The 15,759-nt window shown below is 45.4% G+C and overlaps 1 protein-coding gene across 2 annotated transcripts; it reads left to right on the top strand.

Annotated features, from left to right (window-relative positions):
• Nucleotides 1-668: 668 nt before the first annotated feature.
• Nucleotides 669-14,747, top strand: AP4B1 (adaptor related protein complex 4 subunit beta 1). 2 transcript variants are annotated; one of them, XM_083617413.1, is made up of 10 exons: nt 669-802; nt 2,941-3,165; nt 4,663-4,793; nt 5,166-5,313; nt 6,656-7,152; nt 9,075-9,158; nt 11,406-11,509; nt 12,342-12,549; nt 12,886-13,170; nt 13,404-14,747. In XM_083617413.1, the coding sequence occupies exons 1-10, from the start codon at nt 690-692 to the stop codon at nt 13,829-13,831; spliced, it is 2,223 nt and encodes a 740-aa protein (XP_083473539.1). In that variant the 5' UTR covers nt 669-689; the 3' UTR covers nt 13,832-14,747. The 2 variants fall into 2 exon arrangements, with proteins under 2 accessions (XP_083473539.1, XP_083473540.1); XM_083617414.1 differs by lacking the exon at nt 669-802 and having other exon boundaries at nt 3,026-3,165; nt 4,663-4,789.
• Nucleotides 14,748-15,759: the final 1,012 nt, after the last annotated feature.

Raw genomic sequence — 15,759 nt, 5'->3', positions numbered from 1 at the left:
TTCACAAGATAAAACTGCAGGGTAAAAGCACAAATAAAAAGAACAAAAACAGAACATTAACTCCCCCCAAAACACATCTAATCTCTGCATCCCTGCTAGGTAGGTTAGGCTGAGAGAGTGTGACTGGCCCAAGGTCACCCAGTGAGCTTCCTGGATGAGTAGGGACTTGAACCTGGATCTGCCCAGTCCTGGTTTAGCACTCCCAAACTGGCTCACGATTACTCCAACCCATCTTACTCACTTCTAAGACTGATTCCCAGAATGTGGAAGGATATTTCATGGACTAGAACCTAGGAGGCCAGGGTTAAAAACCACTCTGTGAAGCTCCCTGTGTGACTTTGTCTTGTTGAGAACCTAAGAGACTGCCTTCTACTGAGGCAGACAATTGGTCCATCTTTCTCAGTATCATCTACACACTGACTGGCAGCAGCTCTCCAGAGTTTCAAACAGAGTTATCTCCCAGGAGATGTTGGAGATTAAATCTGGCACCATTTGCATGTGCTCTACCATTAAGCCAGAGCCCTTCCCAATAGTAGGAGAGAGCTGTTGTCCTTATCTTCTGCCACCGTGACAAACAGGTTGCTGTACCAAGTTAGGCCTCTTGTTTGATCTGGCAGGGTTCTTTCTCTGTTCTTACTACAGATTTCTCCACAGTCTTTTCTCCCTAGGTGTTTAGGAGCCCATCCGAGATGCCATACTTAGGCTCAGAGGATACAGTGAAGGAGCTGAAGAGAGCACTGTCTAACCCTCATGTGCAAACTGACCGTCTCCGCTACAGGAATGTTATCCAGCGAGTGATCAGGTCTGTGGCCTGGACTGCTACTTGGGCATTGTAGTTGGGGCTCCCAAAATGCTGGGTGCTTTTAGTTGTTCAGATGTGTATGAACTGAGTATCTTGTGACCCTAGTAAGGCTGTTGTTGCCTTATTGGTTAGTAGGCTCATGCTGACATACCATAAAGCCAATTAAAACAACCAAATGCAGACTACTAATTAAACGGAAATGGAAACGAAAGAATTGGTAGTATTAAGCAGTATTTTAAATTATTCAAATAAATAAAAAATGCAGCCCCAACACAGAAATTAACCTCACCCATTGCTTGGAAATGAAACAGAAACCTGATCAGAGGGTGAAGACCTTGTACAAGGTAGCACAACTGCCTTTTTCTGTTTGTCTTCTAGTTCCCTATTCTTATCACTCTGTCATGGACTAAGTTATATTGTCCATGCTCTAAAAAACAAATAAAAATTCTGCACGTATGTGCCTCAAAGTTCATGTGAAATATCACTGAACATAATGATGATGATGATTTATTTATTGAATTTATATACCGCACTATACTCAGAGGTCTCAGGGCAGTTCACAGAATAAAATCTAAATAAAAAACCACAAAATACATAATCAAAATAAAACAACAACCCAATAACCCCACATTTTAAAATGGCATAGGATGTCAATCAAATCAACCAAAGGCCTGGTTAAAAAGGAATGCTTTTGCCTGGCACCTAAAAGTGTATAACGAAGGCGGCAGGCGAACTTCCCTGGGGAGAGCATTCCACAAATGGGGAGCCACTGCAGAGAAGGCCCGTTCAGGTGTTGCCACTCTCCTGACCTCTCGAGGAGGAGGCACACGAAGAAGGGCCTCAGAAGATTATCTCAGGATCCGGGTAGGTTCATATGGGAAGAGTTGCTCCTTGAGGTATTGCGGTTTTGAACTGTTTAAGGCTTTATAGGTCAAAACCAGCAGTTTGAATTGGCCCTGGAAACTAATTGGTAGTCAGTGCAGTTGGACCAGGATTGGTGTAATATGCTCAAACTGTCTTGCTCCGGTGAGCAACCTGGCCACTGAATTCTGCACTAGCTGAAGTTTACGAACTTTCAGAGGCAGCCCTACATATAACACGTTGCTGTAATCTAACCTTGACGTTAGGGTAAAGGGGACCCCTGACCATTAGGTCCAGGCGTGACCAACTCTGGGGTTGCGGCGCTCATCTCGCTTTATTGGCTGAGGGAGCCAGCGTACAGCTTCCGGGTCATGTGGCCATCATGACCAAGCCACTTCTGGCGAATCAGAGCAGCACACGGAAATGCCGTTTACCTTCCCGCCGGAGTGGTTCCTATTTATCTACTTGCACTTTGATGTGCTTTCGAACTGCTAGGTTGGCAGGAGCTGGGACTGAGCAACGGGAGCTCACCCCGTCGTGGGGATTTGAACCGCCAACCTTCTGATCGGCAAGTCCTAGGCTCTGTGGTTTAACCCACAGCGCCACCCGCGTCCCGTAACCTTGAGGTTACTATACATTATATTTGCAAATACTTCTTATTTTGCATAATTCTACTTCTCCTATTCTTAAAAAGAGACTGAGATACGCACTGCCCTGAAACTCACCCCAAATACTGGAGATTTTGTTTGGATCCCTTTCTGGCTTTTAAGATTTCATTATACCCTTTCAAACAGTGTATTGCCAATTTCTTCAATTTGCAGAAACTGTCCTTTAATGGGTGCAGCCCTAGGCTGCAATCCTAAGCACATTTACCTGGGAGTAAACTGCATTGAATTCAGTAGGATTTATTTTTGAACAGATATGCTTAGGATTGCACTATTAGTTTGGTTTTGTGATGCTGAGATCAAGACATGGATTGCAAATTGATTTATCGCATTAGGCCAAATGCAGGTAAACCTTTTCTCTCCTGGAATTTTATCTGCTAAACTTGCTGATCTCTTGCGATTAAGAACTGGTTACAGTTTATATATTGTCTGTTGCCATTCTTGTTATATCTTATTGTCTCTTGTCATTCTTGTTATATCGTAGGAGTTTAAAGTAGTCTGATACTTTATGTAAACCACTTAGAAACTCTAACAATTAAGTGGTATACAAATGTTTTAAGTGATAATAAATACATAGATGCTGTGCTTAAATACTTTATCTCTTACTTGCAGGCATATGACCCAAGGTGTAGATGTGTCCAGTGTGTTTATGGAGATGGTCAAAGCTAGTGCCACAGTCGATATTGTTCAGAAAAAACTAGTGTACTTGTATATGTGCACATATGCTCCTCTGAAGCCCGATCTGGCTCTTTTAGCTATCAACACCCTTTGCAAAGACTGCTCAGACCCCAACCCCATGGTTAGGGGCCTCGCCTTGCGAAGCATGTGCAGTTTCAGGTAACAAAACTATAAGTGGAGTGGTGCTGTTTGTTTTGGCCTTTGCTACAGGCACTTATGGGGAATAGAACTTGTTTCATTCAGGAGTGGGAAACCTATTTCAACCCAAGGACCACATTTCCTTCTGGGAAACTTTCCTGGGGCCACATGCCCCAGACCAGAAGCAAAAGTAGGCCGAGCAATGACTCTTAATTTTACCTCTGTACATAGCTTAGTTTCAACACACACATCCCACTTTCCTATATCCAGACAAGCAAGAAGTCTTGTCTGTGTTCAAGGGCACATTCCAGCCAGGCAGAAACACTTGAGGGTGGTGCAAAGTAGGGCTGCTGAAGGGTGTGGCTGGGGAGAGTCCTTAGGTCCAGATACAGAGGCCTGTGGGCCTGGGCTTCCCCATCCCTGCGGCTTAATGACATGAGCCCCTAAGCATGACCAGTCTTAAGTTTATGAGCATAAATATGGTCCTCTCACTAGTTCTGGGGTGCAGATCTAATGCTTGATGAATGGAAACGAGGTACATTCCCACACTGTGCTTTGTGTCATCACGAGGGAGGGGTTCTGCTGCCACAGTTCACTGCTCTGTTTGCCAGGGATTAGATGCCACTTTAATTACAAGGTTTTGTTGGGCTGGGCTGGCTAAATCAGCCTTGTGGAATTGTACCGCCAGCTGCATCTTATTAAGCAACAAGGGGCTTCAGGATTATAAATGCTTACTATGCAATAAAGTGTGGAAAGACAAGGAATTAACATGAGAAGTCATACTTTGGGGTGACATTTCCCCCCCCAGCTGACTGAAGCCATTTTAAAGTGGTTTGTGCATAGAACAGAAGTCCATCTCCTTTTTTAAAAATGAAATCGTTTTTATTCACTACACATTTAAATTAAAACATTAGACATAATCATCAACATTTAGGATTTCCCAAATCCTTAAGACTTCCCTCCATCCTTCCATGGTTTTCATTTTCAATCTTTTTCAACTGCATCATACATTTTCTCTATTTTTCTTAAACTAATCCATTTTTACCTTAGTTTTTAGTACATTACAAGCGTTACCCAAATCCTGCCAAAGTTTTTAGCTGTCAGAAGTCCATTTCCTTGTCTTAGCTACCGTATTTTTCGCTCTATAAGACGCACCAGACCACAAGACGCACCTAGTTTTTGGAGGAGGAAAACAAGAAAAAAAATATTCTGAATCTCAGAAGCCAGAACAGCAAGAGGGATCACTGCACAGTGAAAGCAGCAATCCCTCTTGCTGTTCTGGCTTCTGGGATAGCTGCACAGCCTGCATTCGCTCCATAAGACGCACACACATTTCCCCTTACTTTTTACGAGGGAAAAAGTGAGTCTTATAGAGCACAAAATACGGCAACTATTGGAAGCCTGTCGCAAAGCAGCAGTTTCTGTTAATGTAATGAATGGCAGGTTGCAGACTAACATAAAATACACAAACAAGGATCTAGGAGGAGTTGGAACATGATGACCCTTTAATATTCCTAGGATGCCCAGCATACAGGAGTATATTCAACAGCCAATCCTGAATGGTTTGCGAGACAAAGCCTCCTATGTAAGGAGAGTCGCTGTCCTCGGATGTGCAAAGATGCAGAAACTGCAAGGGGACTGCGAAGTGGGTAAATATGCATGCTTATTTTTCAGTCTATTTAATTTTTCCAAGACTCACACAAGAATAAAAATGGAGGCATGTCATTTTGGTGCTGTAATGCAGAGACCGCAGCATGGCTGCTGTGGAATAGTTTCACTGAGCCCAAAGCCCTTGGAGGCGATATATCACTTTAAGAATGTATTTGCCCTGCTGGTTGGAACTCTCCCTATCACTTGGCAGCAGTACTTTGCAAGAAGCTGGCATGTTACTGAGAGGGTCGAGTTATTTTGTTACATGTGCATGCACATAACACCACCGCTGCTTGCAAGAGGCACTCTCCTAGGCAGGTGATTATTGCATTAGAGTTGGGGAAATTCTCTAACTTCCATGCTTTTTACAGATGGTGCACTAGTTAATGAGCTATATAGTCTGCTTCGTGACCAGGATCCTATTGTAGTGGTGAATTGTTTGAGGGCGCTAGAGGAGATCCTGGCACACGAAGGAGGAGTTGTCATCAACAAACCCATTGCCCACCATCTTCTCAACAGGTAAGTTCTTCCCCCAAACAGTTTGTGAAGTCCATTGTGCTTTGCTTGTAGATTCACAGAAGTCAACTGCCCAGCAATAGGTGACGCTGATATGTCACTCAGCTATTGCCCTTCTCTTGCTGTGTGAAGTTGCGGAAATGTTTATGAATTGTGTTGTTGCTGTGCATTTGTGCTAGTGTATGTTGTTGTGTGTGAAGTAAGCCACCTTGTGGATCATTTAAAAAAGGGCATATGTATTTTACATAAGGGAAATGGGTGGTTAAGGGAAATGGATGGTTACCTTGCAAATTCTGATTCTGCTGAATAATACTCGGTTGGCAATCCAGTTTGGGAAATGGTAGGTACAGCACTGAGAACTTGCTTGTTGTGGGTCTTGCTAGGAATGAATGATTGGATATTAGCTGAGGGGGAGAAAGCATTATTTTGAATCTATGTTTGAATCTTGGGGGGATTTTGAGATGCCATTTATAATCTGATGCTGGTAATGTAACGATAAAATAATTTTAGAATTTTCCTATGAAGGTTTTCTTCATGCATGTGAGTCATTACTTTCTTAGGCCCTGCCCCACAGTTTCCTGCACTTAAATGTGTTGTGCAAGTATATGGGTGTGAAACTAACAAGTATCAGTATTGAAGGCTACTAAATCACTCTTACCTTTTTCTTAGTTCATCTCATGAGGGCATATAGGTATGGAATCTTAGTCTTCCATCCAATAATTTTGCCTTCTGAAAACCCAAATCTTAATATTTTGGGTTAATTATGTTATTTCTGTGGTATTTTGGGTTTTTTTATATATTGCAAGAGAGTTCTCTGCAGTAGAGAAGGGGTTCTATGAATGGATTCCTTCTCCCACTCACTCTGCTAGGCAAGACCAATCAGAGTTGAACATGTGGACGACTGAGCAGAAGAGCCAGCCTACTCAGTTCCTTCCTACTCAGTTCCAGCAGGCAACACTGGGATGGAGATCCCCTTGTTTTTTTATTAGCAGCAGTTATTTTGGTATCCACCAAACTGTTCAGCCTATTTTACCCTCTCTTCTTTTCAGTTCCCTTTAGGGAAGGAAGAGTAGTTGTCACACCTGCTACAGAAAACCTCTAGTTCTAATTAAAACATAACAAGCAGATAAGTTGAGACTCCTATTTTTGCACGCCTAAATTGTAAAGTAATGTGGAAGTGCAGAATTAGTTTTCCAGCAGGTCTCTCAGACTCTGCCTTACAAGTGGTGGGTAAAGATGCAAGTCTAGGAAATAATTGGCTGGAAGATTGTGGAAGCCAAGCGAAGGTATTGCAATTAGCAATTCCAATAGCCAGTGTACTGATTTGGGTTTCTTCTCTTGATAGGATGCCTGACCTAGACCAGTGGGGACAGAGTGAAGTGTTGACTTTCCTCTTGCGCTACAATCCCCGCTCTGAAGAAGAGCTCTTTGACATCCTTAACTTGCTGGATGGATATCTCAAGAGTAGCAGCTCCAGTGTGGTGATGGCTGCCACAAAACTTTTCTTAGTGCTGGCCAGAGACTTTCCGCACGTGCAGGAAGATGTGCTGGTGAGAGTGAAGGGCCCGCTCCTGTCTGCTTGCACCTCTGAGAGTCGGGAACTGTGTTTCACTGCCTTGTGTCATGTGCGCCAGATCTTAGACAGCCTTCCTGGCCATTTCAGTAGCCACTACAAGAAGTTCTTCTGCTCATATTCAGAACCGCATTATATCAAGTGCCAGAAAATGGAGGTTTTGTGCAAGCTGGTGAACGATGAAAATGTGCCACAGATACTGGAGGAACTAAGAGATTACTGCACTGACGTGTCAGCAGAGCTTGCACAAGGAGCAATCTTTGCCATTGGTAAGTGAGCTAGCAGGATTCCTCCATGCAAATAAATGTTTTCTAAGACTAGATGACAGAAGGACATATGCTTTATTTGCCAACTCCTTAGAAACTGAGAAAAAGATTAAGACCCTCAGAATAGAAATAAGTGAAACAATCTGTTCCATAGTAGTTTCATAGTTTCATGGTTGAAGTCTTAAAGCCATGTAGTCCAAAATAACTTGCTGAGGTTTACCAGTGATTTCAGCAATGCTGCTGAAAAGACAAACATTTATTGCTTCTCTTGATAAAGTTCATCTGAGATTCTTCTGATAATACGTGGAATTGAATTGTCAACAGTATACAGGATAACATTACTCATGTTCAATGAGAACTCAACAGCACAGCCCTGTGCATGTCTACTCAGAAGCAAGTCAGTGTTCAGTGGAGCTAGTCTGAGGACTGCAGCTTTATTTAACTTTTTAGTTCTGATCTAAGTAGTTGGGAATTTGGGGGATTAGACACAACATTCAAGTCAAGGCTCATCTTGTTGGAATTTGCCCCATTGCTAACAGCAGCATTTCTCTGGCCTGTAGGGGATGTGTTATTCTTCTGAATTTTTAAAATTCTTGGCAATAACCCAATTTAGTGGTATCGGCTTCCTCTTCCTAAGTCTTTATTATGCCCAGAAGTTCTTTGCTGAGTTTTCTGCATTTCAGTTTTATTCAGTCTTCTCCCTTTCTTGCTTTTCTGTTTATGGCTAGGCTACTCTGTCCCTTCTTGGCTGCAATAGAAACCCTGCCCAGGGAGCAACCAAACTTGGTGGGGTGGGGTAGGCAAACAATGTTCTTTACCAACTGAGCTGGTGCAGCGATCAGACCTGACTTGGGCTTGATGATGCCATTGTGTGAGAGAAGCAGGGCCAGCTCAGGTACAGTGGATCCTGCACCCGCTCATTCTGCCCTGGCCCCAGAGATTAGCAGACCTGGCTAGAGGGACACCTCTGCCAATCAAACCCTCTCGCCCACACGTCCAGCATAAAAGCGATTTGGATTGCAGTGTTAATCTATGAAAAACAGCTCGTTCCCATTTCTTTGAGATGGTCTCTAACAACCTGCTTGTGCCTCTTTTATTGAATCGTTTTTCTTGTTCCTTGCGCACTCTGATCTTGGAGCTGACTCACTTGTGCTTATGTTGTCGTATTTCTGCATTAAGACAGGCATTTAGAAATACTAGAACTTGTTGGTGATTCATTAAGTTAAGAAAATGCTTAGGGCACCTCCCCCCCCCAAAAAAAGAGTCTTTGCCTTTTTTGTTTCCTAGAAATCTAGGTCCAGCCCCTCTAAAGAATATACTTCCAATATACAAGCCTTATTTTTTAGGAAATCTTGTTATCAAAAAAAAAAATGAAGTGAAAAATGTTCTCTCCTTGGTAACTTGATATTTGGGATATGTGAAATTATTCTATATGGTGCCACAAAAGAGTTGGAACACATTGGATCACATTCATGATAGTAGTACTGGTTTTTTCCTGTTTCCTTCCCCCCCTTTTATTTGTTTATTAAAGATTTTGTTGATTTACAAAAGTGACAGTAGTACTGTTGATCCATTCCAGGCAGGGAGATAGGGCTTCATTCAGTGCTAGTCTATGCATGTGGCACCGGCAGGGGTACTAATGGTACTAATTTGGGCTACTGAGTCTGAATAGCCAGCTACTTTGCTTGGGCACAGCAGTGTTCCAGGGACACTTCCCATCTTCCTGGCTGAGTGCTCAGGCACCAAACTGAAAACAAGAGCATCTTGGGTTTGAGAAAACTAAGTAATTTTGACTGAAGAAAGAAAGCTGCTTCTTGCTCCATCTCAACTCTCATAGAGGGAATACGTTACAGTGGTGTTACTTGGATAAAAGCTTAAGTTGAAGCTGCCTAACTAAAGCTTGGGTTGTTTTGTGGATTTTACAGGCAACATTGCAAGGACCTACACAGAGCAGTGTGTGAGGATCCTAACAGAACTCCTTGAGCTGAAGCAGGAGCATATAACTTCAGGTAACTATCTCCACCCTTCTGATTGAGATTTGGTTTCTGCCTTTCCATTCGGTGGTCTACAGAACACAACTGTGCTATCTCCATTGCAGTTTCCATCACTGTGCCATTCCTTACTTGTGCCTCTTTCACGTGATCACTCTTCACTTCCTTTTCTTCAAATTATCACGTGCTTACAGATGCTGGATAGATTAGACTTCAGCACATTGGCATGCTTGTAAACTGGAAAACAGTGTTTGCTGTATCTGGGTTGTGTGAAGAATTGTTTGCTTGAAACAAATACCCCAAACCATGCAGATGAAAGATGAAAGTGTTCATAAAGCTGGAGCAGAATGCTATGGCCAGGATAATTTCCAAACACCAGTGTTGTAGATTTGTAAAGGTTTTGTTTTTCAGGCTAAAATGTTCGTAAAAGTTGAAAATTATATATATATATATTATATATATATATATATATATATATATATATATATATATATATGAGAGAGAATGAATAGAAAAGTTTACAGCAGGTGTTTAAAAGTTGGAACAGATGGTGCCTGCTGTATCTCTGTTGGCAAAGCATTCCACAAGACTGATGATGCTAAAGGCTTGGTTTCTTGCTGTCAAATGGGCCTTGCCAACTCAAGGAACTTAGGCTCCCATTACACGTCAAAGAGATCAACAACTATATGACTTTCCATAGACATCTGAAGGCAGCCCTGTAACGGGAAGGTTTTTATCTGTTTTTATGTTCTGATGGAAGGACTCGGGTGGTGCTGTGGGTTAAACCACAGTGCCTAGGATTTGCCGATCAGAAGGTCGGCGGTTCGAATCCCCACGACGGGGTGAGCTCCCGTTGTTCGGTCCCTGCTCCTGCCAACCTAGCAGTTTGAAAGCACGTCAAAGTGCAAGTAGATAAATAGGTACCGCTCCAGCGGGAAGGTAAACGGCGTTTCCGTGCGCTGCTCTGGTTCGCCAGAAGCGGCTTAGTCATGCTGGCCACATGACCCGGAAGCTGTACGCCGGCTCCCTCGGCCAATAAAGCGAGATGAGCGCTGCAACCCCAGAGTCAGTCATGACTGGACCTAATGGTCAGGGGTCCCTTTACCTTTTTAATGTTCTGATGGAAGCTGTTCAGAATGGCTGGGGCAACCCAGTCAGATGGGTGCGGTACAAGTAATGAATTGTTGTTATTATCTTAGTGTGTATTAATCTTGCTTGCTATGGTTTTGTGTTTACCGTATTTTTCGCTCTATAGGACGCACTTTTCCCCCTCCAAAAATGAAGGGGAAATGTGTGTGCGTCCTATAGGGCGAATGCAGGCTTTCACTGAAGCCTGCAGAGTGAGAGGGGAGACCCCGCCACCAGCCCCGCAAGCTCCGGGGACAGTGGGGAGGCGCAGCGCGTCTCCCTGCTGTCCCCGGACCTGATCTGAAGGCGGGCGGAGGGGAGAAGAGCGCTTCTCCCCGCTGCCTGCCTCGCAAGCTCCGGGGACAGTGGGGAGGCGCAGCGCGTCTTACCGCTGTCCCCGGACCTGATCTCAAGGCGGGCGGCAGGGAGAAGAGCGTTTCCCCCCGCTGCCTGCCCCACAAGCTCCGGGGACAGCTGGGAGGCGCAGCGCGTCTTCCTGCTGTCCCCTGACCTGATCTCAAGGCGGGCGGCGGGGAGAAGAGCGCTTCTCCCCGCTGCCTGCCTCGCAAGCTCCGGGGACAGTGGGGAGGCGCAGCGCGTCTTCCCGCTGTCCCCGGACCTGATCTCAAGGCAGGCGGCAGGGAGAAGAGCGCTTCTCCCCGCTGCCTGCCCCGCAAGCTCCGGGGACAGCTGGGAGGCACAGCGCGTCTTCCCGCTGTCCCCGGACCTGATCTCAAGGCAGGCGGCAGGGAGAAGAGCGCTTCTCCCCGCTGCCTGCCCCACAAGCTCCGGGGACAGCTGGGAGGCGCAGCGCGTCTCCCCGCTGTCCCCAGACCTGGTCTGAAGGCGGGCGGCAGGGAGAAGAGCACTTCTCCCTGCTGCCAGCCCCACAAGCGCCTGGGGGGGAAATAAAATTTTTTTCCTTTATTTCCCCCCCAAAAAACTTGATGCGTCCTATGGGCCGGTGCGTCCTATGGAGCGAAAAATACGGTAACTGTTTTATTCTGGCTTTTAATGTTGTCTGGGGTTTTTTAAGTATTGAAATTGTTACTATTGCAAACTGCCTTGGAGGCCTCTGTTTGGGCCAAAAGCTCATATAAATTGTTCTCATAAATATTTTTCCCCCCCACATTGTAGCTGTAGTTCAGGTGTTCCGGGACCTGGTGTGGTTGTGTCCGCAGTGTATAGAGAATGTGTCCCAGGCTTTGGGTGGCTGTGAGGAGACCATCCAGGACAGTGAGGTAAGGGGGGTTTCTTTTTGTGTATGGCAGAGAATGGTACTGATGGAATGACTCAGTTGAGGGCCTGTTAGAGTCTTACATGAGCCACGAGAGTTGTGAAATACAACTTGGAATTTAGAATTGTCCATGAAAACCCCTTAAGATTATGCTATTGGGAAATTCAAGTTCTAATTTCAAAACATTCTGGGATCGTATCAGCCTGCCCTCTGTCTTGTAGGAGGTCTGCACTATGTCTTCCTTCTTAGGTGAACTGTGTATATGTGGTCTATTTGCAAAAAAACTATGGTGCTTCAACTTGTATTGTGCTCCAGAAATGTAAGGTGAGCTGCTCCTGTACAGGAATGTTTCCATGTTTCTCTGCTTTTCCAGTTCGGTCAAGGTAGGGCTCCTGATCAAACCATTCTAGAGTTATGCATTGATATGAAAGCAAAGGGCCAAAAGGGTATACTTCCATCTTTTGTTCAAGTGAGAAAGCAGGGAAGAAAATCTTTAGCATTTGGCTAACTCAGAAGCTGTTGGCACAGCTAGGTGTGCAGGAGCAGGCAGGCAAGACAAACACTTTATTGATTCAGTAGTGTGTAAACTTAAACTGGGTGAAGGGGTAACCATAGGACAGAGTTGCATTTTGCAACGTGGATACACTTTCAGATGGGATTTTAATTACCAAGTGAGGTAGCCACTGAACCCACTTCACTCTGCAAAGATCTGCTCAACCCACCACTCTCTGTGACGGTCTTTGAACATTTATGCCACTAGCTCTTGGTGGTATAAGTAAGGGGTTCTAAGTGAGATAGTGTGGCCCTGTCTGTGAAGTATTTTGGTTTTTTCTCAGGGCAAGCAAGCACTGATCTGGCTGCTGGGGGTACATGGAGAGAGAGTCCCCAGTGCCCCCTATATTTTGGAGGATTTTGTAGAGAATGTGAAATCAGAGACCTTCTCGGTTGTGAAGCTGGAACTGCTAACAGCTTTGGTGCGGCTCTTCATAGGACGTCCAGCTGAGTGTCAGGACATGTTGGGTCGATTGCTCTATTACTGCATAGGTAAGTATAAGCCTTCCAAGATGTCTGCTGTATTATGAAATAGGCCAATGCATCTCTCGTGAGGATGAGATGTACGGAGAATTGTCTGACAAACTCTGTAGTTCTTTAAAAATGCATAGATTTCAATGTTAGACTGGTGTACGTTGAATCATTTCTTTCCTTGCTTCCCTTACTGCCAGTATCATATACCCAGAGGTGGTAAGGGGAATCACACACTGTATAGAGTCAGAGGTCTATGCAGCCCTTTAGCATGGAATCACTAGGGGCTGTGATGAATAAAAAGTCTGTGTCGTGGTGAACAATAAAAATAAAACAGCGCATCTTTATTTCATCCAGAGGAGGAGAGAGACATGACAGTTCGGGATCGTGCGCTCTTCTACTATCGTCTTTTGCAAGCTGGCATGGAGGAAGCAAAAGGGATCCTTTGCAGCCCTACATCTGATCACTCTCTGAGGTTCTTGGAAGGGCAGGCTGAAGGCTCTGTGAATGCATGGGCCTCTGACTTTAACTCACTGGTGCCTATATATGGCAAAGAGCAATGGGCAGCCATGACAGCCAGCCGGGTTACTGGCCTTCCCCATGCAGATTCTCCCTCTGAAGATCCCACAACGGTGGATGAAGGTAATGGATTCAATTGGCCATTTCTCTGGGCCATTTCTCTGTTTTCCTGAATTAAAACCAGACCCTCGGTTGAATGATGATGCTTTAGGCATCTGACACTGCTTTCTTGATGCTTTTCTTTTGGCCTGCTCAGTATGGACTGTGAAGTGTCTTACAGTTCTGATGTTCATGCTGGGATGTAAAGTGATCTGTGTTGCCTAACTCTGGCTTTTGTTTCCTCTTTTTTTTTTCAGAGCCCCTGATACCAGAAAAGGAAGAGGAGGTTCCTTCTGTCGACACCAGTTCGAGCAGCCTGATTCTCAGACCAAGCATGTGCATGTCTGCCGAGCAGTTTGAGAGGACATGGCTAAACCTGGGTTTGGGCTGCCAGCAAGCTGTTCCCTGGCAGGAAACTGTGCAGCCAGACACTGTACAGGCTGCGCTTCAGGTTGTCCATATCCAGACTATTGCTATGAGCAAGGCTGGTTCCCCGCTGTGGAAGGCCTACCTCGTTGCCCAGGATGATACAGGCTGCCTTTTCCTGACAGAGCTGCTACTTGAAGTGGGGGCTGCAGAGATGCAAATGTTGGTGAAGCAGAGTGAAAACAAGCCAGAGGCACTGCAGGCCTTCATCGCAGTCTTGAAGACTGTGTTGGGAACAGTGGCGGGATTGACATCCTGATTCTTTCAGACCACTGATACGGGTCACGTATAGGATGAGACTTAAGTCTGTTTGCATATGGCATTCTTCAAATTATGCTGCAGCTCTTATGAACTGTTTGTACAGGAGAGGAACACTTCCTCGCAGGCTGAGCGAGATCCAGATGCTCAGTCCCACTCCCTTATCTTGGAATATTTTGGTGGGAGCTGCTGCTTGGCTTGACACCAGAGAGGAACAAACAAGAGGGTGGGGAATGCTGCTTGAAGAATGCTGGTTTTGTGTTACTTTGGTTCCCGTAGTGGATTTGAGTGATTTTTATTTTGAGAATCTTTTGTAATCTGCTTTGAGTCCCTTTCAGAGTGGATTGGGCCTACTTTGGATAGTTTAAAGGGGTCAGCACATTCCCAGCAATGGGTTTGATGCATCAATCATCTTTAAAGTGCTGAAGGATCCTCTTTTAAGACTTCCTTTTCTCCTCATTCCCCCATCAGTCTCTACTCCCATGAATTCTATTCACACATTAATGTTGCAGAGCCAGATGTTTCCCCAAAGGATTCAGAACTGATAGAAGGATGAGGAATATTTAATCAGAATGAAACGTGTACAGAAATGGTGCACTATGATAGGTGCGTGGTCACAGCCCCGTGGTATCAATTGTAGAACCTTCTGCAAAGGTTATGCACATTTTTTAGCGGAAAGAATTGGTGGAATTGGTTAAATGGGAAGCTTGAGTGGGAAAGAAATGGAAGTGGGAGGGGGAATCTTCAGACCAAATTTGAGGTACACACACTTTTGCACAAAAGTACAGCGGTCTAAATAGGAACTTGTATCTCTGGTACGGATTATCTATTCTAAGATACATATAGCCACTCTTGCAGTTTTACCTGCAAACTTCATGGCTATGGTTTGAGCACAGTTTACAGACGCCTATTAAAAAGGAAAAGACTAACCCACAAATGACTCTGGATAAAGCATTAAAATCTGATAATACAATAGAACATTACTGACTACATGGTCGGGGGGGTGGGGTGTTAAAACCTGGCCGTAGGTAATGCCAGGAAATACTGAACAACAAAAGTAATAAATGACTGATGAAAAATCTTTTCAGACATGGTGGTAAAATTTATTTGGGATCTTGAAAGCCTCCTCAGACTGTGCAATCATATACAGTGGTGCCTCGCAAGACGAAATTAATTCGTTCCGCAAGTTTTTTCTTCTTGCGAGTTTTTCGTCTTGCGAAGCACGGTTTCCCATAGGAATACATTGAAAATCAATTAATGCGTTCCTATGGAGACCACTTGCCAGGCTGGCGGTGCGGAGAAGGGCTTTTCTCCCCACCGCAAGCCTTCAGGACAGGTACGGGAACAGAGGGAAAGGTGCGCAGCGCTTCTCCTCTGTTCCCGGGGCTTGCGGTGGGAGGAGGGTTTTTCCTCCCCACCGCCAACATTCAGAACAGCATTCTGAATGTTGGTGGTGGGAAGGAAAACCCTCCTCCCACCGCAAGTCTTCAGGACAGCCATCCGAAGGCTGGCGCGGGGAGAAGGTCTTTCCGCCCCACCGCCAGCCTTCGGAGGAGCCTTCCGAAGGCTGGCGCGGGGAGAAGGTCTCTCCGCCTCACCGCCAGCCTTCGGAGGAGCCTTCCGAAGGCTGGCGGCGGGAGGAGGTCTCTCCGCCCCACCGCCAGCCTTCGGAGGAGCCTTCCGAAGGCTGGCGCGGGGAGAAGGTCTCTCCGCCCCACCGCCAGCCTTCGGAGGAGGTCCGAGGACAGTGGGGAAGATGCGCTGCGCTTCCCCGCTGTCCTGGAGATTTCCCTATGGGCTTTCGTCTTGCGAAGGAAGCCCATAGGGAAATTCATTTTGCGAAGCGCCTCCAAAACGGAAAAACCCTTTCGTCTAGCGGGTTTTTCGTCTTGCGAGGCATTCGTCTTGCGGGGCTCCACTGTACGTACC

Source organism: Podarcis filfolensis (genome assembly GCF_964270895.1).
Source record: "Podarcis filfolensis genome assembly, chromosome: 6".
Classification (NCBI taxonomy): domain Eukaryota; kingdom Metazoa; phylum Chordata; class Lepidosauria; order Squamata; family Lacertidae; genus Podarcis; species Podarcis filfolensis.
This window is presented reverse-complemented; position numbering and strand designations above follow the sequence as displayed.